Here is a 26259-nt window from a genome sequence, read left to right on the forward strand (position 1 = left end):
GCTCTGGTTATATATTCTGTTGCATATTTTCACCAGCTTGGAAGACTGAAGGCAACTGAAAGCAATCCCAGTCTGGGTAAAGAATCTTGCGTAGGCTTCAAGACAGTTGGGATTTTATTCATTGCTTAATTCAGAACAGCTATCCCAAAGAAAAATGCCTTCCTGAGATAGATAACTGAAAGGTCCTGGCCCTGCCCAGCACGATCCTTCTGGTGATCCTTATTATGTGCATCACCTCCTGACATACTGGCAAAGCCCTAGGTTATTTCTAGACCGTTTTCCAGGAAAACTGGAATTGTCAAGCAGATGCTGCATGTTGTCCCCAAAGAAACCCAACCTCCAGTAGCTTCGGGGGGTGGGGGGTGGGAATAAAGCCACAACTCTGCCAATTTTATTTCAGAACTGCCTCACTGCTTCTCCTCGTTGATGCTCCAAGGGTTTAAAATGTTTGCCAACAAATAAGAGCGGCGACTATTAAATTATGATACAATAATGTAAAATGACGAGAACGGTAGCATTGCTTGCCTGCAGCTTTATGAAACCATTACAAGCTCTCTAGAGAGCCTGTAGTCAAATTACAGACTTTCCACGCTAGACTCTACCCTTTTGGGGAAAGTATCAGGCCTGGAAGAATCGCTAGCCCTTCAAAGGCTGCCATGTTAATATGCTCTGAAAGGCTTCCGTACTGAAAATGTTTTGCCAAATGCGTACGAGATGCTGAGGTACACACTGTACTGAGAAAATGGCATGTGTCCTTTAACAGGGCACACTGGCAAAGAAGCTCAGCCTCATGAAAAGGAATGGCAGTGTTCTCCACCCATGTCCTTAAGAGAAGGTCAGCATTTCCTGTGAAGTCTTAACAGCACATGCCATTAATGGGGTGAATGTTTGTAACCTGGATGGAAATGCAAGGATAGAGTGCAGGGAGAAACAAGCAGAAAGGCCCAGTTGGACCTGGTTTTGAGTTCAAATTCTACTTTAAGGATGTAGAATTTTCTTTACATCAGCACTCCTCTGTAAATTGGAAATGACGGAAGTGGATATTGTAGGGCTGTTATCTGGAACAATAAAGATAAGGATTGCAACAAATTATCGTTGCGAACATAATGTGCTAATATAGTCAGCAATACTGTAAACATGCCGAGTCATATTGGATATCTCTTTTGCACAGAATGTCCTAAAATGCACACAGAAAATACAAGTGTGGCATGCTTATCAAGAAAAATTATTTAAAATACATTTAGTTGCTTTTTAAGATTTCACAAATTACATACAAGCAAGAGCAAAGGCAAAGATAAAAATAATAACATTAACAAAAATATAGGTGTACATCAGCAATTCCTATACTTGAGCGCTGAGATGTTTTTTGGACTATCAATCCCAGAGCCCCGAGCACTGATTGTGATGACTAGGGTTACTAGGAGCTGTAACCATTGGGCGTGCATTCCACATTATTGGAGCCACTTGGGAGAAGGCTCTCTCCTATATGTTTATTAGAAAGGTCTCTGAAAAGGCTGGTGGCTAGTTCCTTCCTCCATGTTTAGTTTCAGTTCACATTCAGTCCACAAAAGAAGCCAGCCAACTATCTCCACAGCTTTGCAATGGATAGATGGCTCTGTGTTGCAGAGAAGATTCTTGTATTTTCAAAACAGAGATTCAAAATGTATTGCTTCTTACGGCCTTTCTTTTCCACAGCAAAACTAGGGGCTTCTAGTCTACAACCTAGCAGCTGACTAGCCTGTTACCTGCAGCTTCCCACGGTGTCTTTAGAAAACATGCAGGCTACTCTGCTCATGGAGCTCCCTTGGAGGTTTTTGGTAACATCCTCATGCCTGATTACAAGTTTTTAACTCAAAAGCTTGCCTAATGAAAGTACCACCACAACACAAATTTTGTCCCTTAATATTTCTGACTGCTTTGGCTTGCCTCCATAACTGGTTCTGCACTGCAATGTCTGGTAGTATTTGGATAAAAGGATCACAATTCCTCCAGCTTTCCTAGACTAAATAGCAGTCATAAATAAGCTCCCCACTTGAAGAAACTGTTTGGCTGCCTTTAACCAGTTTGTTGTTTACACTTATGAAAACTTCCTGTGTTTATCAAAAGATCTGCCCACAGAAACTGGTGAACTCCCATTGTTTTTTTACCTGCGTTAAGTCCTATCCATTTTTGTGAGGCTTACGTTGGTCCACAGTGTGTGTTCCACTTAGGGTCCTATGCCCAGTGTGATACCTGGAAGTGCCTGATATACGTCAGCTACTTCAATTTAGATCCTCCTGATGTAAAGCATGTGTGGGAGAAAATCTTTACTAAAGAAAGAAGAGAAAGAGATAAAAAGAAGAAGGGGGATTCTTCTAGGTCAGATGGGTCCCATCCATGGAGTAAAAAACCACATGACAGCTCAACAGTTTAAACTTCCTCATTATCGGGTTTATCATTGGCAAGACATTCTGATCACACAAATGAAGCAACTACCAGCACATGGGCTACTTCAGGCGACCACATGATGTACTGGATGTCTAGCAACACTGATTCAAAGATGACTAATCCAGGCTTTAGAAAGCAGAGCAGGAGCTCATTCCTATTAATACCCTGAGATTTGTATAATGTAATTTGTTTTCTGAATTAATCCAATTCCTGCATAATCAACAGGATTACTGTTAAAAGTACATTCTTGTTTCTTTCTTGAGGTTGTCTTTTTCTCTTATTTCATGGTATTATTTTCCCTCCAAAACTTCATCTAATACAATTTATGACAGATAACACCTAGCATTTCCTAAGACAGTGGTTCGCAGCCATGTTTTTGGACTGCAGCTCCAAGAAATCTGGGCCTGCACAGTTGGAGGCGAAGGCTTCCAGGAACTGAAGTACAAGAACACCTGGACTACCTAAGGTTGGAAACCACTGTCCTGAGACATTCCAGTACATAAAATATGCACTATCTTCAAAGATCAAGCATTGATTCAGCTTCATTATATGGGCTAACATCCCATGGTTACTCCTGCATAGAGTAGGGCCACTGAAATAACTGCTGAATGGTAAGTTCACACTTGCAACTCTCCCATGGCCTTCAATGGCCAGAATGCAGCTGGCATGGAACAGCATTAACTGGAAATCATGAGAGGTGTGTGTGCAATCTTGTTAACTCTCCATTGCATGCTGAGGCTGAGGCACGTCCAGACTGAACAACTGTATACTCATTTACACACCCACGTGTGACAAATGTGAAAACTGCTTGAATGATTTTCCTTATGGGCACTGTATTTCAAAACAGGACTTTGGCTAACGAGTTTACTCTAGTTTACATTACCAACTGGATTCAGGCTACAGTATTATCTCATACTGAAAACATCTGAACTGGCTCCTTCTTACCCTCTGGATAGTGCTGAGCTACAATGCACAACCCTCTCATCACTGGCTATGTTGCCTAAGGCTGATGGGAACTATAGATCAACAACATTTAGAGGGATACAAGTTGGCCATCTCTGTTCTAAAATAACAAATTCAGTGAAGATATATCTATCCCTGTAAGTTAATAAAAGGAGTCACTTTCCCCCATAAAGTTTGAACCAAGCTGATCCACCCAGTGCCTGCAACTTGTAAGGAGCACTTTCATTCAGAAGCATAAATTGCTCATCTCCTTTTTTCCCTCTCGACAACTGTGTTTGAGCCAACAGGATTTGCCAACAGAATTTTCACTGGAAGGAACACAGTGGTGTTCAGTGACACAAAAGACAGCAATATGAGGCTAGAACTACTCATGCTCCTCTGTGGTTCTTCCTCCCATTCTTCTGGATATGCAGGAACCTTGGCCTATAGAAGAACACAAACCACAGCATTAAAGCCCTAGCAGAGAGATTACCAAAGCCACAGAGTTTTATGGCTTCTTAAATACTCATATAACGGATTAATTCTGGCACAAGCTTTGGTGGACTGCGTGTCTCTGTACCCCAGATGCATGGAGTATTAAAGTTTATTAATGATATGCCTGAGGGTGGTAAATGAGTGCTGTACAGGTCACCTATATTTACCTTCATTCTCTTAGGTATGATCTCCTGCTGTTTCCATTTGGTTAGAATGATAACAATTCCCTTCCTTAGAAGATTGGATTTCCAAGCTGTTATCATCCTAAACCATCTTATTACAGCATGCATATTACAACATAGCCAAAATAATCTGCTTCAAACTTTCACAAAATGTTCAAATCAGCATCTGTCTGTTACAACCTCCCAGGATTCTCATGCAGATGGCAACTCTTTCAAGCATTTGTTTTACTTCTGTGAAGTTATTTGCTTGTTTAGCTTTACTTGCCCCCCCCCTCACACACACACACATGAATCTTCCTCTTACTTGCCACAGAAGTCCTTGTGGGTGGCCGACAGAAAGAGGGACAAGTCAGGGTGACTACGAACCCAGTTCTTCACCATCTCTGGGTGCCTGGGGTCAACTTCCAGAAATATACTCCTGAAAGCAGAAAAGAGGAGCAAGAGAAACGGGTAGATGAATCAACACTTCCTTAAGAGGAGGATACTACACACAGTCTTCTTTCTTTAATTGTATCAAAGTGTTGCACAATACAAGATGTTGGGTAACTTTGCTCATCAGCAAGTTTGCAGGGCAACATTTCTCAAAGTGAAGCTGCACTATGTTGCCCAGGGGATGCCCGAGTGCACATGAATGCCGCCTCATTCTTCAGCGAGGCTCCTTCTCTGTCCTCTACGTCCCATGGTCAAACTGAGATACTGAGAATTGATTTGTGTGATTGCTCACCTAGATGAAGCTCCCAGCTCTGCCACACTTGCTGCTTAATTTTGGCAGCTCTACAGACCATGGATGAAATGAAGAGCTGGGGCATTGCTGAAGCAATTACGCACCCACTGCAGCAAAGGCCACCATCTTTGCAGATCAGTTATCAGGTCATGAGAACTGAGACATCCCAAACTACCCTGTAATGCTTCATGTAGTACCACACAGACCAGTCCAAATTATGCAACCTGCATGATCCACTGGAATTAAACCTCCCCTTGTATTGGGAAATAAATGCTGCTGTTTTCATTACATCTCTCATAATGGCGGAATCTGAAGTTTGAGGGAGGGGTCTGAGGACTCCACCTGCTCCTCAGTATTGCCCATTTTTTGCCCCTCTCTGGGCGTGATGAGATCCGACTCTGAGAGAGCGGAGGTGGCTACAAGGGCTGCTGCTTCTCCTTTCACTGTTCACTCAAAGAAAATGAACACACTGTAGCAGCAAAGAAGAGGAGCAGCATAGCTTTCTAATGAATGGAATAAAACTGCTTTGCTACTCACTGTCACCAATACTCAGCTATGAGGTTGTCAGAAGACCACACGCTTTTAGAATTAAGTTCTAAAATCCAACTGCCCAAGAAGAAAGCCAAGTACACCTGGAATAATGTGTTGAAGCCCACCATGTGATTGTGTATATCCTGCACAATGCACACAGAGACCCTTTATTTGGAAGTACATTCACAACATGAGGTTGTGGTCACAATGTTGGATGAGAAGAACCAAGCTGAGCTCCAAAACTCACTGGCTAGCACTGGGCCAGTCACACTCCCTCAGCCTGACTTACACTGCAGGGCTGTTGTGGAGAAAATGTGAAGAGGAGGGGCCTTCGGCTCATATGAGAAAATACAAGATACAAAGAAGTTGTTTGAAGTTGGCACTTACGGGAATGATACATAGAGGCCAGAATCCTATCGTAATTCACACCACATTTGATCAGTGGGTATCTGAATCTAAGTGAAAAATGACAAGCTGCAAGGTATGTCCTAGCTGCATGGCTGGTCATGTGCTTGGCTGTGCAACTGAGATGCATCCCTGTAATTTACACAAATCATATCTGAACACCAATAGGCTTCTGGCCAGAAATAAATATCAAAGTTCAGATGAGGAAACAAAGTGAGATATGATCAAACTGCCCAACCAACTGTGTTTAATTCTTTAACAGCAGGTGAAAAACACTACAGTATCTTTGAAATTAAAAAATCATAAAAGAGGAGCCTATAGAACAGTGGTGACAGAACAGGCTCATACAATATAGTGGTATAAAGTCAGTTTGTTCTGTTCTGCCTCTTCAGGCCTTTTCTACATTTTGGCCTCTGTAATTTTATGTCTCTGTTTTCCTGGAGAAGGCACTTCTCAGCCATATTAAATAACTGGATTTCTTCAGTGGGATTTCTTCTCTCTTCTTCTCCTTGGGATATTCAAAATCTATGTGAGACAGCAAACAACCTTTCCATACAATGAAGTAGTTCTGTCTGTGCTCTTGAGTTCTCTCTCTTCCTCTTAGTTCAACCACTTCACTTAGTTCCCCAGATTTCCTCTTCTCTCAAGCCACATGCAGTAATTCTGAAAGCATGCTGCATGAGCACGCTGGATGAGAGGAAAATGCTAGTCCTGTCTTCCTCATTATCGTTCTGATCATGTGAAAGAAACAGTATGAGGAGAGGGTCTGTTCTATCCATATAGAAAAATCAGGGCTCTGTTTCATATGGGGGAGTCTATAGGAGGGAAATCCACTTCCCCACTTAAGATTTCTCACACCCTGGCAATTTTTGGGTGACCTCTCTAATTTGCATGGCTACAGCAGGAGAGAGGTCAAGCTATATCTGCACAATGGAAGAAAACTTTGCATCAGTTTTAGAAGTCACAGATAATTTATATAAATTGCTCTTTTTTAAAAAAAAGGAATAATCACCATATTAAGAAATGGGGTTAATCCTAACATGGTGATTATTTCCCCCCCCCCTTTTTAAAAAGAGCTATCTATCCTTTCTAATACTGATGCTGGATAGCTCTGTGAGTTAGTTATCTGGCTGCTGAGACAGATGTCAGGAGCTCAATTCCCCACTGTGCACCATAGAAGAGCCAGCCTGTGTAGCCTTGGGCAAGCTGCACATTCCCAGGATTCCCCCAGAAGATGGGCATTTTTACCACTGCTGAGTATTCTTTATTTGCAAAACCATGAAAATGATCTATGTAAGCCAGAGTTGACAGCACATGATTTAGGAAACAGGAATCGTATGCCTCAGGTATCCCATTTGAGATTTACTAAAGACAGTGGTGTTCCCTCCAAATTTGAAACCTGTTGAAGAAACACTGGTCTCACGGTTTTTAGTTTACAGGTTCCTCTAACTACTCAGTCTTGCATTTCACTTAATCCATGTTAAACACAATAGAGAGAGCAAGGGAGGTAACATGCGAAATGAATTTCAAAATGCTGTGCTAGGAAACTTAATACCACCATCACATCATGTCTGCTGAAACTGCTCTTTCCCCCCACTTCTAGAAGATGTTCAGACTTAGATGTCTTGATAACTTCCAGGAGTGGGCCAGCTTAGGGGGCTTGTGGAGCAAATTTATGTCTCCAACATTATCTGGGATATGTGGAACACGGAAAGGGCTGTTTTTGCATGTTCTGTTTTGTGGGGGGGAGGAATCAGGAGGTGCCCAGATGGGCACTTCTAGTTTGTGAGGGTGGAGTGGGGTGGGAGTTAGGGAGCCTCCCCAAAAGGTTGCTGATGTACCTGGAGGCCTCTAGAAGCAGAATCTGGCCATTTAATTTTTTTAAAAAAAGAATTTTAAAAACCTTTTCAGGGCCATAAGTAAAGGTAAATGTTCACCTTGACATTTAGTCTAGTCATGTCCTACTCGGCGGGCCGGTGCTTATCCCCGTCTCCAAGCCATAGAGCCAGTGTTTGTCGAAAGACAGTTTCTGTGGTCACGTGGCCAGTGCGATTAGACATGGAACACCCTTACCTTCCCACTGTGGTGGTACCTATGTTGTTGTTGTTTAGTCATTAAGTCGTGTCCAACTCTTCGTGACCCCATGGACCAGAGCACGCCAGGCCCTCCTGTCTTCCACTGCTCCTGGAGTTGGGTCAAATTCATGTTGGTCGCTTCGATGACACTGTCCAACCATCTTGTCCTCTCTAGTCTCCTTCTACTCTTTCCTACACACTTTCCTAACATCAGGGTCTTTTCCAGGGAGTCTTCTCTTCTCATGAGATGGGCAAAGTATTGGAGCCTCAGCTTCAGGATCTGTCCTTCCAGTGAGCACTTAGGGTTGATTTCTTTCACAATGGATAGGTTTGTTCTACTTGCAGTCTAGGGGACTCTCAAGAGTCTCCTCCAGCACCACAATTCAAAAGCATCAATTCTTCAGCGGTCAGCCTTCTCTGTGGTCCAGCTCTCACTTCCATACATCACTACTGGAAAAGCCATAGCTTTGAGTATGCGGACCTTTGTCGGCAAGGTGATGTCTCTGCTTTTTAAGATGCCGTCTAGGTTTGTCATTGCTTTCCTCCCAAGAAGCAGGCATCTTTTAATTTCGTGGCTGCTGTCCCCCTCTGCAGTGATCATGGAGCCCAAGAAAGTAAAATCTGTCACTGCCTCCATATCTTCCCCTTCTATTTTCCAGGAGGTGATCGGGCCAGTGGCCATGATCTTAGTTTTTTTTTTTATGTTGAGCTTCGGACCATTTATTGAGTTCTCCTCCATCACCCTCATTAAGAGGTTCTTTAATTCCTCCTCACTTTCTTGATATTCTTTGGAAATAAACATTCAATTTTCTGTAACTTTCCCTATCCCCCTTGCATTTTGTTTCCCTTCTCTTCTCTGCTATTTGTAAGGACTCGTTGGACAGCCACTTTGATTTCTTGCATTTCCTTTTCTTTGGGATGGTTTTTGTTGCTGCCTCCTGTACAATGTTATGGGCCTCCATCCATAGTTCTTCAGGCTAAATCGAGTTCCTTAAATCTGTTCCTCACTTCCACTGTGTATTCATAAAGGATTTGTTTTAGATTATACCTGACTAGCCCAGTGGTTTTTCATCCTTTCTTCAGTTTAAGCTTGAGTTTTGCTATAAGAAGCTGATGATCAGCTCACATTTTTACATGCTTTTGAACTGCTAGGTAGGCAGGAGCTGGGACAAGTAACGGGAGCTCACTATGTCACGTGGATTCAGTCTTACGACTGCTGGTCTCCTGACCTTGCAGCACAGAGGCTTCTGCAGTTTAACCCGCCACGGCACCACGTCAGGGGCATAGTGGGCTGCAAATAACACACCTGAGGCTGAATGTGACCTAGAGACCTCACTTTGTCTACTTCACCTAGGAGAAGGAAGTCCTTCAACCACCACAACAGAACCAACTCAGAAATATTAAGTGAAATCATGTTTTCAATGTCCTGTGTAGTTCAGTTCTATGGGGACAACTTTTGTTGCTGAACTTGAAGACGCAAAGCTTTTTCAATGAGAAGAAATTATTCTCTAACATCAAGACTAGGAATCTCAACATCTCAGTTTCTAGGGCTTATTGAGAATCATCTTAATGACTGTGTATCCAAACCCATCCCTAAAATTCTCAACTTGATCACAGCCTATGGCAGTTTTGCAGGCTACAAAATAAACGGAAGGAGAAAGAGCCAAACCCAAGCAATAAGTGCTTCTGAGAATTCCAGTGCTTTCCCACACAAAACACTCCCTCTGAATGAACCAAGCTCTGTCACTCTCTCACAAAAGGGTGTGGATCCCCTTGTGTCCCACAAAAATGCCTTCTCCTCTGTGCTGTTTCTTCCATCTCAGTGAGGGGTGCACAGGGGAAAACAGATCACCAAAATCCCATTTCCCCCCTCACATCCTTGAGGTTAAAAATGAAATGGGCCACTATAAAACCTGAAGAATGAGATTACAGGGTTTTTGGTTGTATTTTACAGGAGAGGGTTTAAGATGCTTTTTTGGGGCTGTTAAAGTCAACAGTACTTTTGAAAACCCACAAAAATGTAGCAATGACCTGCTACCACTTTTTACGTTCTTGTGTTCCGGAAAAAACATTACATTTTTTTTCACAGAAGCTACTGGAAAACGCTTGAATGTCATCCAAATTTTTACTCTTCCAAGTTTTTTTTGAAAGGACTTAAGTTCTGAAGTCTTAATCTTTTCATATTGTACCACATGGTTCAGTGCATTCTGCTGGCTAGAAATTTGTCTAAACCAGGGACAACCAACATCTTTAGTTCGGGTTGTAACCTCTCTCCTGTCAACCTGCATTATGAGTAAGGTGAGTTCTTTCATCCCTATTCTTCAAGTCAGTGAATATCCTCTCTTTTAGTATTGAAAACTGTCATCTTGGAAGACCTAATAGTACAGCCAATTTTGATGAAGCGGATAGGTTTCATCCTAGTACTAGATGGGTATTGTTGTTTAGTCGTTAAGTCGTGTCCGACTCTTTGTGACCCCAGGCCCTCCTGTCTTCTGCTACTGAGTTTTCCAAACTTGCTGATATATTGAGTGTAGCACCTTAACAGCATCATCTTTTAAGATTTTAAATAGTTCAACTGGAATGCCATCATCTCCACTGGCCTTGTTGTTAGCCGTGCTTTCTAAGGCCCACTTGACTTCACTTTCCAGGTTGTCTGGCTCAAAGTCAGCAAGCACACTATCTGGGTTGTCTGGGACATCCAGATCTTTCTGGTATAATTCCTTGTGTATTCTTGCCACCTCTTCTTGATGTTTTCTGCTTCTGTTAGGTCCCTACCATTTTTGTCCTTTATCATGTCCATCATGTCCAAAATGTTCCTTTAATATTTCTAATTTTCTTGAACAGATCTCTGGTTTTCCCCTTTCTATTATTTTCCTCCATTTCTTTGCACTGTTCATTTAAGAAGGCCCTCTTGTCTCTCCTTGCTATTCTTTGGAAATCTGCATTGGATTTTCTGTAGTTTTCCCTATCTCCCTTGCATTTTGTTCCCCTTCTCTTCTCTGCTATTTGTAAGGCCTCGTTGGACAGCCACTTTGCTTTCTTGCATTTCTTTTTCTTTGGGATGGTTTTTGTTGTTGCTTCCTGTACAACGTTACAGGTCTCCATCCATAGTTCTTCAGGTACTCTGTCCACCAAATCGAGTTCCTTAAATCTTTTCTTCACTTTCACTGTGGATTCATAAGGATTTGGTTTAGATTATATCTGACTAACCCAGTGGCTTTTCCTACTTTCTTCAGTTTAAGCTTGAATTTTGCTATGAGAAGCTGATGATCAAAGCCACAATCAGCTCCAGGTCTTGTTTTTGCTGTCTGTATATAGCTTCTCCATTTTTGGCTGCAGAGAACATAATCAATCTGAGTTCGGTATTGTCCATCTGGTGATGTCCATGTGTAGAGTCGCCTCTTGTGTTGTTGGAAAAGAGTGTTTGTGATGACCCGCTTGTTCTCTTGACAAAACTCTATTAGCCTTTGTCCTGCTTTGTTTTGAACTCCAAGACCAAACTTATCTGTTGTTCCTTTTATCTCAACTCCCTAGTTTAGCATTCCAGTCCCCTATAATGGGAAGAACATTTCTTTGGTGTCAATTCTAGAAAGTGTTGTAGGTCTTCATAGAATTGGTCAATTTCAGGCTTTTCAGCATCAGTGGTTGGTGCATAAACTTGGATTACTGTGAGGATCAAAGGTCTGCCTTGGATCCGTATTGAAATCATTCTCTCATTTTTGAGATTGTATCCCATGACAACTTTTCCCACTCTTTTGTTGACATGAGGGCTACTACATTTCTTCTATGGGATTCTTGCCCACAATAGTAGATACGATAATCGTCTGAATTGAATTTGCCCGTTCCCGTCCATTTTAGTTCACTGACGCCCAGGATGTCAATGTTGATTCTTACCATCTCCTGTTTGACCACCTCCAGCTTCCCAAGGTTCATAGATCTTACATTCCAGGTTCCTATGCGGTATTCTTCTTTGCAGCATCAGACTTTCCTTTCACTTCCAGGCACGTCCACAGCTGAGCATCCTTTCGGCTTTGACCCAACCACTTCATTAGTTCTGGAGCTACTTGTACTCTTCCTCAGTAGCATATTGGATGCCTTCTCACCTGATGGGCTCATCTTCCAGCGTCATATAGAGGCTCCTAAATCATGACTTCTGCTCAGCTGCTAAAAATGAAAGGAATGACTTTCTTTTGCTTTTGTTGGTTCATCTCACCTACTCTCATTATTTTTTGTTGTTGTCAACCTAAAATATACATTTGTCTCTCTCTCTCTAGTAGTCTGCTATATTTGCACACACATGGGATTTCATATTTACTGTGCAACTCATCCCCGTGGAAGACTGTTCTGTTGTCTACTCTTTGTAAACATGGGCATTTCATGGGTTGGTCAATGGCGGAGGGCTTCTCATCTTATTTCTGAAATTTGTTTATCAAACCTTCTATAGTGTCCTTGTTCCAATCTATCCTCACCAGCAGATGGGTGTATCCCTAATGCTAGGGAGCCTCACATCTTACCACTCAACACAGGAGAACAGAGAATATGAACTTCCTGCTTCCCCTCCTCCTAAAGGAATTTCCTCAACAAACTGTAATACAATTTTTTAAGGATCATTTCCCAAATAGTACCCAATACCCCTCCAGGATATCTGCTATAAGTGTCCCTTTCAAATTTTTACTTTCTTTATCATGGTTTTCATAGGCCTAAATCTAACTGCTATTCCCAGCTAGAATAAATGCATAAAGGCAATTGTGTTTTTATTTATTTATATATTTGGCTTTTATATTGCCCATCTATGTAAAAATCTACTCTGGGCGGTTTATAGTCCAAAAAGCAATAGAATTATATAACTACTGATTTACCACCCAGCAACAGATTATATACGTCGGTACCACTCAAAATAATTGCAGAGGTGAAGGGGACCTTACGGTTCATCAAGTCCAACTTGAACAGAATTATTGTCCAAGTGGATAGCTCCAAGGACATAGCATCCGTCCTGATAGTTCCTTATATTCCTCCAGCATTTGGTATTTTACTTCCTTCCTAAAGGCATCGTCTCTCTGCTGGTCCTTCAGGAGAGTCAGCACACCTCTATCCAGAAACCCTTTATCTTCCTTGATGAGCTGAAGTGTGGATAGGTAGGCTTCAAACTGCTGTACCTTCCTTCCTAGTAGCACAATCATCTGGTGCTAACTACAAGTGTAGCTTTCTAGGAACCAAACATGGCACCAAAGTCACAGATCACCACAACACCTCCTTCACTACACCATCTATTCAAAGTTATCCTGGACACCCCCTCAAACTTCTGCAAAAAACATCCCCGTTCCTTCATTTCTGTTCACAAACTTACAGGGACTGAGCACAGCTACAAACATGGCAACTGCTATGAGGGGGTGCTGATCAGTATTGAGCCTTTCATTGAAAAAATTGAGCTAGGAAGCTGTAACTGCCACACTATTCTACATATTCCCCCAGGAAGTCAATGCATTTGTGACATCTGTCCTGCAGCTTCTTAAGTCCCTACAAATAAAATTCTTCCGACTGCTGGTGTAACCACTCATTTGCAGCATTAGTTGCCTCCCAAATTGTTGTCCCTTTAGGTGTTTTTTGAGTTTGGGGAGCAGATAATAGTCAGAAGGAGCCAGGTTGGAAGAACAAGGTGGATGGGGCATGACTTGAAAGCCTAAGGATGTCAGTTTTGCCATTGTTTCACCTGCAGTGTGTGATGAGGCGTTGTCATGCAACAGGATGACACCTTTGGAGAGCTTTCCTCGACAAGTTTCCTTGATGTTTTGCCTCAACTTTGTCAATAAAGCACAGTAATATATTGCACTGATGGTTGAACCCTGTTGGAGGTAGTCCACCAGCAGAACTCCCTTCTTATCCCAAAAAACTGTTGCCATTTGCTGCTGCACCCATCTTTGCACTTGGAACGTCTTTGGCCTGGGGGAACCACTGTGCCTCCATTCCTTAGACTGTTCCTTTCTCTCAGGATCATAACAGTAGATCCATGTCTCATCACCAATTACCAGGAAATCTGACTCATTTCTTGCAAAATGTTCCAAAATAGCCACCGATGACTCCACACGTTTCCTCTTTTGTTCGGTTAGCAAAAGTTTGGGGATCCACTTTGCTGCCAGCTTTCTCAGTTCCAAGTCATTGTGGATAATGGCATCAACTCTCTCACGTGATATTCTCAGATATCTAGCAATACTTTTGGCTGATATTCATGTCATGGATGGTTTCCACATTTGCAGGCACAGAGACAGAAACAGGCCTTCCACTGGTTCTCAAACTTTCAACACCGAAATGGGCAGTTTTAAAATTGACAACCCAACTGTTGCATATAAAGGGCCACTGTCACCCAGAGTTTGTGGCATTTCATCATGGATCTGCTTTGCACCTTTCCCTTGGAGAAACAGGAACCTGATTATGGTCCTATGCTCTTCCACACTGAAGTTTTCTGGAGGTGCTGCCATGTTCACTTTGGACCAGAAAATGAAAGTTAAATTAAAATCATAGGAAGGTGATTTTTGCACTGTTGAATATAGACAAATTGGCCAATACACCCTGCAATGTATAGCTTCCTAGCTCAATTTTTTCTGGGTAAGGCTCAATACTTATCAGCCCCACCTCGTAGTCCTGCTCTCAACCAAACCACTGATTCACTTCCTCTTCTACCATGTACTTGGAGAAGAGCACACAGCTGCAGTCACACAAAAGCCAAAAGCACACAAAGAAACCACCAAACAGCTCAGACAGTCTCAAGCCAACAAACACAAGCCAATCCTTTTCTGTATCTTCTACTAATTAAAAGCTTCAGTCTAATCTCTCTCTTCAGCAGTTCCTGCTCACACGCTCATAGGGATTGCGAAGACAGTTAGAGACCTGATAACTGTTAGCTCAGTCCCAACCAAGTCAGCTGTGACAGAACTGGATTTACTGCCCCATATTTATATTTTGCAGACCAACTTACTTAAAGACCTTCTACTACATCAGGAAGCAGTGTATAAAGCCAGCAACACGGACATTTAAGGCTCTGGTCTTGGTGCCACATGCAAAGAACTGTTGATGTTGGTGAGCACATTCTCTCTCCCCACCTTACGTAAATTAATATGTGTAAGAAAACAGAACACTCCTATGTGTAAGTGTTTTTTTTCATTGCTTAGTGTATTTGTTGTGCATTTGTGTTGGGAGTGGAAACAGGACTACAGACTGTACGTACGTGATGCTGGAAAGCACAATTCCTTGCTTCCCTCTTTCCTATCCAAAAAATGAATCACAGTGGCGGAAGGAAAAACGAAGGCTCCCACTCATCCTCCTTGAGGGAGGCAGATTTGGGCTCTGCTCTTTCCTAGTTGATGGGGAAAGATCAGAACACTGAAATAGATTGAAGTGTGTAAATGAAGGTGGGGCTTCTCCTCTCAGTTCAGTGCCCAGAATGAGTGTCATGCTGTTTCAGGCAGAGTCTTTTTCAGAGGATGAAGGCTGTGAGAAGTGTCCTCCCAGCTGTCGGGAAGTGCCTGAGGGTCCGGTTGGCAGCTCTTTCCAGAGGCACAGGACATTGAGGCAGACTCTGACCCTGCCATGTGCAGTCTCAGTTCCTCCAGGACATAAAAAGAGGTGTGACAGACAAATTACTCTGAGTCATTTTGAGAGAACACTGGTGACTGATAGTACTGAATTAGAAACTATAAAGAACGCAACGTATTCAAGATAATTAAGTGGATCCAGCTGGAGAAGGGAGGTACTCACAAGCAAAGGTGAAGAAATACAGCTGTTCCATCCAGCACAAGCTGCTGAAGCTAATGTGTGTACCTGGGCAGTTCGATACTATGATTGTCATATTCAGGATTCCTTTTACTGTCTCACTTCATTATTTATGACCTTGATTCCGGCTGTCCTATTGCTTTGGAATGCGAGTGACAGACATACAGTTTGGCTCTAGAATCTCCACATATCCCATGAAACCTTGTTATGATTACTTTGTGGTTTGACTTAAAACTTCAGACACTTCCCACCCCTGAGCAAAGCTCCTGTTTGGTGACACTTCCTGCCTTAGAGCAGGGCAGCAGACTAGAAAAGGAAGGGAACAGGGTAAATACAGAAGTTCATCGACTCCTCTGCTTTCCTTTACCCCCAGATATTTTGGTTGTGGCAGTACATCATACCCTTCATGAAAATCTCAAACCTTACAACAGTTTAAAAAAAATACAAGCCATACTCACCCAAAATCTTTAAGAATGTAAGAAGCAAGATTCAGAATCTCTTTGATGACACTCATTCCATCATCTCCTCCATCCAGGGCATCAAGGTCCTCGTAACTAGAAACCAAAGAAAAGTTCTTAAAACCAAAGTAACACTTTACAAAATGTACATGTTGCTTGGAAACCACTATGAATAATATGTCACTAATTAATCTAGAAGCTCAATGGTGAGGAATACTGGGAATTGAAGTTTCTGGTGCAAAATTTTCAGTGGAAAACCTGAGGTGCTTTCAGGGCACCATTTTAGGGATGGCTATAAGCCATTCTGTTATTTATGTCTAATGCACAAGTTCCCAACCTTTTAGTCAGGATCCCCAAGAGGGTCGCAGAGTGTTTGACGGTGTGTGTGTGTGTCATCATGGTTATTTTTAGCTGCAATTATTTTTATATTTATTATATTAAATGCAGTATACACAATGCTATTTTATTTTAATCCTCTTGGCCCACAAGTAGACAATTTCAACCTAAACTGGAACAGCAGGCAGCCAAGAGTTTTTGTTGTTGGTTAGTCATTAAGTCGTGTCCGACTCTTTGTGACCCCATGGACCAGAGCATGCCAGGCCGTCCTGTCTTCCACCACCTCCCAGAGTTGGGTCAAATCCATGTTGGTGGCCTTGATGACACTGTCCAACCATCTCATCCTCTGTCGTCCCCTTCTTCTCTTGCCTTCACATTTTCCCAACATCAGGGTCTTTTCCAGGGAGTCTTCTATTCTCATGAGATGGCCAAAGTATAAATTATAAAGAATTCTTAGTTATTTCTATACTCCTTTGGATGGATTTTCCTTTTATACATCCATATCACTCTTACCCCTTCTGGAAAAGCCATTCTTGCTAATTTCTCTCTGCTTCTTCACATAAACCTTTGGAGGACTGACATCAGCCCTTGGGCCCGAAGGGTTAGCTCAAATCAAAAAGCTGAATGAGAATAGTGTACAGTATACACTGGGAATGCTGACAACCCAAGATGGCAACAGGATTAAAAATGTGTTGCTGCCATGGCAGGGGTATCTTTCTCTTCACCTGAGACTGCAGCTCTTCCAGGTACCATTGGAGAGGGGACCATTGGAGAGGGAACCTGGGCAGGGAGATGACTCATGGAGACCACCTGAGTCATGAAGGAGGTGGGTAAGAGGCGCAAAAAGTTGAGGTAGAAGAACCAGGGAGGGGGCGGGGCATGGGGCAAAGCCCATGGGGGAGGTGTTTATTTGGGCTTGAGAAGGAGCAGCTCTTCACTGAGGGGGCTTTTGGGGGGGGTGGAGAGCTGAAAGGAGGGTAATTTCCATGCCCCAAAAAAGCAAATTAAAATCAAAGTGTATTGACATAGTTCTTATTCTCAAGTTTTATCTGGTAAAGGCAGATTTACAGTCCCCCTCCCCCTCCCAATTATATATTATCATAGTAATATTACTATATTAGGATAGAATTATATTCTGAAAAAAACCCCTATTTTAATATGTTTTCTTTATCCTATTAAAATGCCTTTTTATGCAAATATGGCAGGAGGGTCATAGATTATTTGGCTATTATTAAAAGGGGTTGCAACTTGAAAAGTTTGGGAAACACTGCTCTAATGTGAGATGAACAGACTCATTCCATGGAATACTAGGGGTGACTGTCACTTCATTTCAGCCATTATGTACAAACAACACCTTTTCATTAATTTTTTTTTACAGTGGACGCTCGACTTACACACGGCTCGACGTGCGTACTTTTCGAGGTACGGACTTCTCCGGCCGCAAAATTTCCCATCGTCTTGTGGCTGGAGAATCGACCTACGGACCAGAAGGGGGAGGCGGAGAAAGCACAAAAATCAAATTGGACGCTTTACCCCCCCTTCTGGTCCATAGGCCGTCAATCTTGCCTCCGGATGCCTTCCAGGGCTTCTCCGCCGCCACGGGAGGCATCTCAGAGGTCCCTCCACTGCTGACCATGCTTTGGACTGGAGGCACGATTGATGGTGATGGAGAAGCCCTGGAAGGCCTCCGGAGGTCCCTCTCGCTGTCGATTGCGCCTCCGGGAGGAGCTCAGGTGGTGAGGGGGACCTCCAGAGGCCTTCCAGGGCATCTCTGCTGCCACGGGAGGCATCTCAGAGGTCCCCCCCACTGCCGCCGGCTTTCCCAGTAGACTGGGCCTACCAGGGGAAGCCCTCCCCTGGTAGGCCCGGTCCACCCTGGGAAATCCTGCATTGGCAGGGGCGGGGGACCTCCGAGAGACCTCTGGCAGTGGCGGGGAACCCCTCGGAGGCCTCGGGCAGTGGTGGCGGGGGACCCTTGGAAGGCTTCGGACAGGTAAGGTGTTTATTTTCATTTTTTTGTTTGTGGGGTATTTTTTTCTTAGGCCAGTTATGGATTAATGGGTTTTCAATTCATTCCTATGGGAAATGGACCCCTGATCTACGGACTTTTCGACCTGGGGCCCAAATGTGGTTCTACAACCCAACCCTCAATTTTAAAAAAGGAGGTCTGAAAAAAAATGGGGGGCTCATGAAGCCCCCTTGTTTCCTCTATAGAGGTCAAGAAGGCCATTCTGCCACATTTTCAGGGCTCTCTGAACTTCTAGAGCTCCCACATATCCCCAAATATTTCACTTTTTTGAAAAAAACTGAAATATTTCATCTGGTCAGTAGAGGGTACAAGGGAGATTTTCAATACAGCCTCCCCCTATTTTTCTTAAAACAAACTGGGGGGTGGAAGGGGGCTTGTGCCTTCTTCTAACCTGGACCCCTGGAAACTGCCTGCTCCTGGTTTACAAGGAGTACCAAGGATGATACTAAATATGCCAAAGAGGTTCATTTATTTAAACAGAGATCTCATCATTAGACTGGATGCTACTTAGTGATTTCTCTTTTAAAACAAACAAGAGCAGCACGAATCTACTCCCCATCCTCACCTTCTTACCAAGTTGAACACACTTCCATTTCTGGCATTTAATTGAAGAGAAAAGCTGAAGGGGACGGACTATGGCAGTGGTCCTCAAACAGTTTGGGCTTGTGGCTCCCTTGAATTATTTGCCATAAGTCTCACTGTGACCAAGGGCAAGATCTTGACAGCCATCCTTGGCCATCCCATCTCCTCCTCCCTCCCTGAATATCTTCAAGGGCCCACCTCCTGCTCTCTCAATGCCACCTGGAAACCACCTCCACTGGAGACCACAGAGATGGGGTTAGGGGAGGCAGGCACACAACCTTCACTTCTGGTTTCTGGTTGACATACAACTGTGAACAGCTCCTCTACATAGAGCTACAACTAGCTCCTCTATAGCTTTCACCACTTACCACACGATACGCGACGTGTGGGGCCGACATAATCTTCTGTGCCCCAATCGTGGCAGTAGCTTGGCTGCTGCGGCCCTGCCTCCCTACTTGCCCAGCCACTCTGGCAAGGGGGCAGGAGGATGAGTCTCCCTGTTCAGCTACGGAGTGGCTTGGCATGCAGGAAGGTGGGGCAGCAGCAGCTGAGCTATCACCACGAATGGGGCACAGAAGAAAAACATTGGCCACGCACATCACATATTGTGTGGTAAGTGGTCCTACAGGGTCTGGGAGTGGGAGGTAATCAGGCCAGGCACCTGTGCTGCGGGGCTCTGTATTCATATACAAATACAAAACCCCCATCTCTACTCCTCAGCACTATTTCTCCCTCCATATTTGGGGAAGAGTGCGGTAGCCACTAACTCTTAAAACACACACACACACACAAACTCTAGGAGACATTCTATTACTTACAGAAATATACATCAAAGGGAAACAGAAGAACAAACAGTAGTGAGAAAGACTAAGAAAAAGGTGTTAACCACCTGAGGATTTCTGCCGCCAAGTGAGTCATGTCTTCGTGAAAAACATAAGGTGGATTACTGATTATAGTGTCTATGAAACCACAGGGCAGTAAGCATTCCCAGGAACCTACATGGAAGAAATGATCAAAACAAACCAAGCGTAATAATAGGTTAGAAGATCACTCCCCCCGCCATACACACACACACACAGAGAGAAACCAAATTAAACGTGTTTATGCGTCAGTTGACCTATTCCTCCCAATGTGAGAGAATAATTGGCAGCTACATTTTGATTTGGTTCAGGCTCCCAGAAACCATTTACGAAACCTCGAAGGAGTGCTGGGGCTGAGGTTAGATCACATTCTTCTGGGAGGACAGTTGGTAGTCATGCCTGATCCTGTGAACTGTACCTACAGAATGAGGTCTTGAACAATTTTTCTAATAAGTTAACCAGCATTAAGCCAGCATTCCATAGGCTGGACACAGCAGGAGAAGTGCCTAGTTCCTCTTATGGCCTAATAACTATATTCTGAACTGGCTGCAATTTCTGGGCAGCTTTCAATAGACATATTTGTGTACAACTCAGTGCAATTGTCCAATGCAGAGATTACTAGCACATAACTGTAGCCAGGCACTCTCTACACTTTTGGAGTTCCAGCTGCCATACCAATCACAATGGCTGAAAATTGCCTTATGCCATTAAGGCCAACCAATCAACGTCTGCACATACATATAATCGATAAAACTGCACACACAAATGGACTCCCTATGCTGTACTTCGTTTTTCTAATACTATATGCCTAATCAACCATGATATGCATTCAGTTATGTTGCTAATGTATTTTAGGGTACTGAACTTTGAAATGGGGTACACAAGCCACTGTTTTCATCTGCAACTAGAAGAATGCTGGACACCAGTCTGGGAATATGAGTGAACCGTTAGGTCACAGCAGCTTTTACGTCCTTTCAAGCCAGGCAGATCTCCTTTCTCCCTTGCCCTTCAATCTAAATATGAAGGAGACTTACCTGAGCAGACATCATGGTGAAGGACACTGATTCTGTCCTGCAGATTTAATCTATGGAGAAGAGATCATGTAGAAGATTGTGTTTTATAATTAAAAAGATTGTTAAAATCCAGTGTACTAATAACACCTATGTTACTACCTGCAGGACGGTGGACTTCTTGCTTCCTGTGGTATTAACTCGAAATAAAATGATCTGTGGCCGCTCTTAAAACCCACTGATTATGCAAAACCTTTATTACGCCAATTATTGTGCACTCTTTACTATGATCCTTTATAAGCCCCCCCCCCCCCCCCCAGTTATGCTGCATATAATTATCATTCCCATTTCATGGCTTGTAACTGCTCAAGTGCTTGCTGACGCTTAAGGCTCAATAGCTGAAATTCTGTTGTGCAGCTCTGCATGCCTGATAGAAGCCGTGGCAACATTAGGTAGAAGTGTGGCAGGCAGGTTTTCATAGATATGCTTCCTCTTTGGCTAGACTCTTTTCTGAGTCTATTGTTAGATCAGAGTACTTACCCAGCTAATTAAAAATTGTGGTGGGAGTAGCAGAGAAGAATGCAGAATTTTTACGACTGGAAACCAAGGTATTTTATCATGCACTCCCTCACCTTTCCTATACTCCTGAAAAGGAACTTTTTAAAGGGTGCACAGCCAACTGCCCCTTCTGTCCACCCAGCATGGTCTCCTGCAGGGGCAGAGAGAGAGAGACATGCATTCTCTCTCTCTCACACACACACATACACCTGCACATGACAACAGGCTCATTTTGTTTCTGTCCTTCCCTGGCTTGGCTGCTAAATCCCCCAAGGATCAGCTTTGCAATCTGCACCGTGTGGGTGTCACACTTATGACATTTATGGTACATGAATATACCATAACGTCAACTTTATGGTATGTGAACATAACATACATTCATCGCAAGCTCAGTTTCTCAGCCTGAACTTTACCTTCACTAAACCAGTCTCTTCATCAGTAAACTGTCATTAAAATTTTCATTGCATCTCAAGGTCCACCTCTTGCACATCTTAACATGGTGAGGGGATTTGAGTATGTCAGAGAAACTGAGAGTAATACTGGCAGAGGGCTAGATTTCATTACAAGTTTTGACTATTAGTCGGGTTATGATTCAAATATAAAATATATTTGATTCCTCCACAACACAGATTTTTTGCTTTCAGACAATATCCAGTTTACTTGCACAGCAAATGAAGGTGTGTGGTAGCAATGATGCCCGAGAGCTCCCCAACCCACCCTATGGAGATATGGAGAGACACTGTGGGGAAGTCATACACATTAGACAGAAAACATTTGGGGGGGGGGGGGAAGCTGGCCTCATGCCCCTCCTCAGCCACCATCTTGCTATGCATCTTTTGGCCCGTTAGCTTCACTGCTTAGCTTCTATAAGGGGAAAATAGGGCAGCTTGATGTAATGCCACCCCTTTCCCATACTACAGAACAGTTATTCCTGACCTTGGGTAACTTAAGATGTTCTTGGACTGCCACTCCCAGAAACCTCAGCCAGCAGCACAGTTAGTGGTGAAGGTTTCTGTGCCTTGCAGTCCAAGAACACCTGAGTTATCCAATTTTGGGAACCACGGCTATAGTGGATGGGCAGATCAGAAACACACTTCAATAATTTTTGCAGTCCCACCATTTTGTGGTAGCAATTGAATCAGAGTAGTTATTCTAAGAGTGGAAGCAGAGAGAATACTTTTTTTTTTACAAGTCCTTATATAACACTTGTTGCTAACTATATAAGAGTGGTACCCGACTTTGGGTAACCCAGGTGTTCTTGGACTGCAATTCCCAGAAGCCTTCACCATTAGCTGTGCTCACTGGGGTTTCTGGAGTTACAGTCCAAGAACACCTGGGTTACCCAAAGTCGGGTACCACTCTTATATAGTTAGCAACAAGAGACAAGGGGGATATTTAAGAACAAAGGGAGAGGATGCTGTGTTCTATGGCTATGGCCAATTCTCACTGTCAGGCAGACAAAGCACAAAGGCACATCTTGACTAGACATAAAGGACTGAAAAAAGGAAAGGAAAGAAAGGGGGGATGAGGGGAGAAAACACGCCAGTCTGCAACCATGTGCCTTTACGAGACAGAGGTGTGGCACTCATTATCAGAGAACGGTTCCTATCAAGCTTTGCCCACAGGGAAACACTTAACATTATAACACAGAATTTTAAAAGGCAACTTAGATTGGAAGATAACATGGCTTAACATGTTGGCCTCATGGAAAACAGCTGAAGGGAGACAAGTCTTGGCAGCCTCTCCCGGTTAAAACTGGAAATTAAAAGGTGAATTTGCAAAGCCCCATGTTTGCTTCCCACCAGCTGCTCTTTAACAGATTCTGCTGTGTTAGCAGCTAAAGAAAAAGTTTATGCAAATGTGATATCCAGAAATGCAGTTCCCTGGGTGGTTTCTGACTTGTGTGCCAGTGATTCATGAAGAAAAAAAAAATATAAGAAAAATGTTCACCCTCTCTGCTATAGTCATTTCACTTCTTGACATATGGTTTGTTTATACCAATTATTTTATTTCTTAGATTTGCAGATTATCCTTCTAATTGAAGCTTCCTGGGTGGTTAACAAGTAAATTAGAAACTTAAAATAAAAATATGTGCAATTATAAAAAAACAGTATATAACAGCCCTTCACCCACAAGATTTGGAGATGGGTTTCTGTTCTCCAGAGTTGTTATCTTAAGAGAACAATCCATGTGTATACAAAATAAAAAAACATATTTAGTTTAATTGTGCATATTACTTTCCAGAATAAAAGAAAACAAAGAGGTGATGGTGCTTTCGTGATGGTCTTTCAACTCACTTCAACATCCAATGCACTAATGTATAAAACAATTTATCCGCTTTATTGTGAGTCTGATTTATTTATTTATTATTCGATTTATACCCCCGCCCTCTAGACAGAGTCTACTTGGGGCTGCTTACAAAGAAGAATAAAACATTATAAAATACAATGATCCCCTGACCCCACAATCATTTACACAGGACTGCAGTCCTTCAGGGTCTCCTGTAATGAGCAAAATATTACAGAACAGCTTTGGTGTATATATCAGATTGTATGTAACTTTCACAGATAGTATATTTTCAGTACTGTCCTTTATTTATTAACAGTTAATGGGTTCTGAGCTGTCTGTGATGGATCAGGAAAGAGATCTTGGTGTGTTGGTGGACAGCTCGATGAAAGTGTCAACCCACTGTGCAGCAGCAGTGAAGAAGGCCAATTCCATGCTAGGTATCATTAAAAAGGGAATTTAAAATAAAACAGCCAACATTATAATGCCATTGTACAAAATGCTGGAGGATTTACTGCGTACAGTTGTGGTCGCTGCATCTCAAAAAAGGCATAGTGGAACTAGAAAAGGTGCAGAAGAGAGTGACTAAAATGATAACAGGGCTGGGGCACCTCCCTTATGAGGAAAGGCTGTAGTGTTTGGGGTTCTTTAGTCAAGAGAAAAGGCACCTGAGGGGGGACCTAATTGAGATGTATAAAATGATGCAGGGGATGGATCAAGTGGATAGAGGGAAGCTCTGTTTCCTCTCATGCAATACTGTAACCAGGGGGCATCCACTCAAATTGAGTGTTGGTAGAGTGAAAAGAGACAAAAGAAAAATATTTCTTGACCCAGTGTGTTGTTAGTCTGTGGAACTCCTTGCCACAAGATGTAGTGATGACATCTGGCCTAGATGCCTTTAAAAGGGGACTGGACAGATTCCTTGAGGAAAAGTACATTGCAGGTTACATGTCATGATGGGGATATATAATCTCCAGGCTTAAAAGGAAGGTACCTCAAAAAGCCAGATGCATGTGAGGGGGATCAGGAGACAGGTATCTAATTGTCTCATGTACTCCCTGAGGCATCTGGTGGGGCCACTGTGAGATACAGGGAGCTGGACGAGATCGGCCCTTGGCCTGATCCAGCAGGATTCTTCTTATGTTCTTATATTTTATGCTGATGAAAACAAGAATAGACAAGGAAGCAGAGAGACATTTGTGGAATAATCCCTCCACTTCCATAGATTTTCCATGTTTCTTCACATCTCCTGCTCTTCTGATCTTTTGCTGTCTGGTGGGCATGGGAGAGAGCAGCAAAGACTGACAAGCAAGGTTCACTGTCCAACTTTAGGTACACAGCTTGTGTGTTTAGTTAGGACAGGATTGAAGAGACACCAATGCCATCCATTTAGGCAGCTTTTTTTTGTGGGTGATGTGTTCTCTGTCCATGTCCTACCCAACAGCAACAGCTCTTCCCACCCATTACTGAACCACAATGGATGTAATCTCCTGCAAAAAAGCCACTTGCCCCTTTGTTTTGATTTTTTGAGGGCAAAAATATTTATGAGAAGTGCCCCATCTCATTTTAAGTTAGGTCTAATTATAGGAGCTAGAGCTGAGCTATGTAGAGCTAGGGTCAATCTCTGGATACCACAGATCCAGGTACCCAGTTTTCACCAGCTTCATAGTCCTAAATTAAGCTAATACAGCTGAAACTAGCTCTCACGTAAGATGGCTTCAGGCTCCCCACCCCCACCCACGGCACTCTCATTCTCAATGGTTTCCTCCACCCCCAGAGGGAAAGCTAATTATGTCTATGAATCAGAAATGGTCTCTTCCTGTGAATCTTATGATCCTGCACTGGTGTTACACCCATAGTTATATATTGGTATTACAACACAATATCTGATTTATTCTGGCACAAAAGGGTCTTTGTATTACAATAAGATAAGAGAATGTGCCCAGCAATCAGAATTAAAGATCACAACTAACTTTTAAATGGATATTTATGGGATGAAAGGGAACTACGTATGTGTTTTTCCTTTCCTGAACTGTCACACTTACCAGTCGTAATGATGCAGTCGCTAATCTAATTTGCCCAAGGTGGCTTAGAACTGTTTTGATCATGGACTGTTGGACAAGATGTGCAAGTGATGGAAAATATCGAAGCATGAGGGAAAGAAGGATGCTTGAAGCTCCATCCATCAGACTGAGACCAGTAGTCATTCAACTCTAATCTGACTGTAGCACAAGGATGGATGTCCTCATAAAGTTAGAGTCAGTTGTAGTTCCAACCACTGGGTCCAGAAAAGAAGTGAAGGGAGGTGGAGAAGTTGGCAAAGATATATTCAAATAAAAAAAGCCCCATATACCTGAGAAATCATGTTGCTGAGTACCATTAGGTCTTGCAAGGACAAAGGCTCAGTCAGATACAGACACAGTTGTGGTAGGAGGAGGCAGACCACAGCTGGGTGGGCAGCATAGTCAGTTGAACACCAAGAATAGACCTCACAGACACAATAAGTATCAGGTGAGCCAGCAAAGGCTGCAGCTGAAGCTGACCTCAGGACCGAATTCAACACTTTTGAACTGAGAGGGGTTGATTTTGAAG

At 43.0% G+C, this 26259-nt stretch overlaps 1 protein-coding gene across 7 annotated transcripts in view; it reads right to left on the reverse strand.

Annotated features, from left to right (window-relative positions):
• Positions 1 to 1127: 1127 nt before the first annotated feature.
• The window catches only part of HEMK1 (HemK methyltransferase 1, mitochondrial release factors N(5)-glutamine), an 86494-nt gene continuing 61362 nt past the window's right edge, over positions 1128 to 26259 (reverse strand). For 6 of the 7 annotated variants that reach the window (XM_078385483.1, XM_020788786.3, XM_078385484.1 and 3 more), the window contains 5 exons: positions 20848 to 20897; positions 19843 to 19948; positions 16007 to 16102; positions 4351 to 4464; positions 1128 to 3813 (listed from right to left, as the gene is read on the reverse strand). In XM_078385483.1, coding sequence (XP_078241609.1) covers positions 3759 to 3813; positions 4351 to 4464; positions 16007 to 16102; positions 19843 to 19948; positions 20848 to 20897 — 421 coding nt within the window. In that variant the 3' untranslated portion in view covers positions 1128 to 3758. Of the gene's footprint in view, positions 3814 to 4350; positions 4465 to 16006; positions 16103 to 17736; positions 17820 to 19842; positions 19949 to 20847; positions 20898 to 26259 lie in introns of all 7 variants that reach the window. The other variant, XR_013541760.1, reaches the window with a different exon arrangement.

This window comes from Pogona vitticeps, chromosome 2 (assembly GCF_051106095.1).
Source record: "Pogona vitticeps strain Pit_001003342236 chromosome 2, PviZW2.1, whole genome shotgun sequence".
Lineage (NCBI taxonomy): Eukaryota > Metazoa > Chordata > Lepidosauria > Squamata > Agamidae > Pogona > Pogona vitticeps.